A 2,857-nucleotide genomic window follows, 5' to 3' on the forward strand; every position below is an offset into this window, starting at 1 on the left:
CAACCGCTGGCAGTTGCAGCCAATAATTTTGAAATTAAGTCGGCGATTCTGCAAATGGTCCATTCTACTGTCCAGTTTGGTGGACTCCCTACTGAGGATCCCAATACACACATAGCCAATTTCCTGGAGCTGTGTTGAACTTTTAAATATAATGGGGTCACCGAAGATGCTATTAGACTGAGATTGTTCCCGTTCTCACTGCAGGATAGAGCTAAAAGTTGGTTGAACTCTCTTCAAGCCAACTCAATCACTACATGGGAGGCATTAGCTCTGAAATTTCTTGCTAAATTTTTCCCTCCATCCAAGGCTGCAAAGTTAAGAGGGGAAATTAATAACTTCTCTCAATTTTATAGTGAGTCTCTTTATTATGCATTGAACAGGTTTAAGGAGCTTTTGAGGAAGTTTCCTCATCATGGGATTGAAAAAGGGATGCTAGTCCATAATTTTTACAACAGTTTGTGTGGGACGACTCGCACCATTATTGACGATGTAGCAGGAGGTGCTTTCACGAGCAAGAGTGCTAATGAGGCTTATGAATTGCTTGAAGAAATGGCCATGAATAACTATCAGTGGCCTAGTGAACGGGATAGAAATAAGAAGGTAGCTGGTATGCATGAGCTGGATGCTATTACTACTCTCACTGCTCAGGTTGCATCATTGACCAAGCAATTGAAATAAAATTCTATGGCCACTCAAGTCATGCAAATCCAAGCGGTATGTCATAATTGTGGTGGTCCTCACCCATTTGACTAGTGCATGGTAGTTGAGATGAACTCCATTCCCATGGAATAGGTAAATATGATGGGAAATTTCAATAGGCAAGATAATAATCCATTCTCCAACCCGTTCAATCAAGGGTGGATAAATTATTCTAATTTTGTATGGAGAAATAATCAGGGTCCTCAACAAATTTAGCAACCTATGCTTCAAGTTCCACCTCAGGCACCATTACAACCACTAATACTACTTGTTGCTCAAGAGAAGACAAATGAGTTACAAGCTGCACTGTTAACTCTGACCAACTCTCAATCTCAATTTATGATAGAAACTCACTCATCCATCAGGAATCTTGAGATGCAATTTGGTCAATTGGCAAGTATGTTACAAAGTAGGCCTCAAGGAAATTTTCCAAGTAATACAGAGGTGAATCCTAAAGAGCAGTGTAATGCAATCTCTTTGAGGAGCGGGAAGAAGTTGGAAGAGTCAGTCGAGAAGTCTATACCTGCACCAAAAGTTGATGTTGAGAATGAGTGTAAGGTAGAAGAAGAGGCTATTGAAGACCTTGAGAAGAAGCAGTCACCAATGGGTTATGAGCACCACATCAAGATTCCATATCCTCAACGACTTCAAAAGAAGACACTTGAGAGGCAGTTTTCGAAGTTTCTAGACATTTTTTGAAAACTTCACATTAACATACCTTTTTCCAAGGCACTTGAACAAATGCCAAGTTATATGAAGTTTATGAAGGAAATCTTGTCAAAGAAAAAGAAGTTGGAGGATTATGAGACAATGGTGCTTACTGAGGAGTGCAATGCTATTTTGCATAAGAAACTACCTCCCAAGCTTAAAGATCCAGGTAGTTTCGCGATTCCTTGCTCAATAGGAGATTCTGTTATGACCAAGGCCTTATGTGACTTAGGGGCTAGTGTAAATTTAATGCCCTTATCTATTTTTCGGAAGCTGAAATTGGGAGAAGCTAGCCCCACTATCGTGTCCTTACAAATGGCAGACCGCTCTGTTAAGCAACCTCGTGGAGTAATTGAGGATGTCTTAGTTAAGGTTGGTAAAGTTATCTTCCCTGCTGATTTTATTATTCTAGATATGGAGGAAGATGCAAACATTCCCATCATTTTGGGAAGACCATTCTTAGCCACAGGGAGAGCACTAATTGATGTACAAAAGGGGGAGTTGAAGCTGCGAGTGCAAAACGAAGATGTAACATTTAATGTTTTTGCAACAACTGATATTCCAACTTGTTGTAGAGTGGATGTGGTTTGTAGTGGTGGTACTAATTTGGAAACCACCAAGAGAAAAACCAATGCAGAAATTGGTAGTCGAGCAGTTCGTCATTGTTTGTAACGGTTCTATAGTGGGAAGGCTTGAAGGCTACACGAGCAGTGGAAGGCTTTGATTATTAGCAACATCAAAATATGAGTTTTTGCTTATGACACTATGGCTTTAAAGGATGAGCGGGGTGGACTTGACCCGGGTTGAAGTTTAATGAAAGAAATGAGCGTCCAGCTGGAGATGTTAAATAAAGAATTTTTGGGAGGCAACCCAATGTTATTTTTAATTCGAGTTTTTATGTGTTTGTAATTTTTATTTTCTATTTAACTCTTTTTAATTTTTGTTCATAGGTTTAGATTTTATTTTTAGTAATTTTTAGTTTAGTTTGTAATTTTTGAATCGTGAAATACATGAAAAAAATGATTATTTTGAGCTACATCGCCTAGGGCAAACTCAACTTTCCAAGCACTGTCTCTGCCACCTCCATTTTGATGATGTTTAGCTGGACTGTTGGTAAGTTTTCTTTCCTTTTATTTTTATGTCACATTGGGGACAATGTGCCAATCAAGTTTGGGGGAGGATTCTTATTATTTTGTGTGTTTGAGTCGTGTTGTTAGTTTGTATTTGTTTTTGTTTGAGTTTTATCTTAGTTAAATGTTGTGTTGTGTTTGTGTGAATCAAGTTGTCAATACTAGCCTATGATTTGTAAGAAAATGTTGTGCAAATTTTCAAAATTTCTGATCGATTGAATCCATGTGCTTGGTTAGACTTCATTGGTAGATTATTTCGATCCATGAAAAAAAAAATTGAATGTTTAGCCATGATTGAAAAATTCTTTGCAATTTGAATT

At 38.1% G+C, this 2,857-nt stretch overlaps 1 protein-coding gene across 1 annotated transcript; it reads left to right on the forward strand.

The window, feature by feature from the left end:
* Window positions 1-1,452: 1,452 nt before the first annotated feature.
* LOC133817634 (uncharacterized) lies at window positions 1,453-2,079 on the forward strand. The gene has a single exon (XM_062250211.1). It carries the CDS (start codon window positions 1,453-1,455, stop codon window positions 2,077-2,079), a length of 627 nt encoding a protein of 208 aa, XP_062106195.1.
* Window positions 2,080-2,857: the final 778 nt, after the last annotated feature.

This window comes from Humulus lupulus, chromosome 1 (assembly GCF_963169125.1).
Source record: "Humulus lupulus chromosome 1, drHumLupu1.1, whole genome shotgun sequence".
NCBI classification, from domain to species: Eukaryota; Viridiplantae; Streptophyta; class Magnoliopsida; order Rosales; family Cannabaceae; genus Humulus; species Humulus lupulus.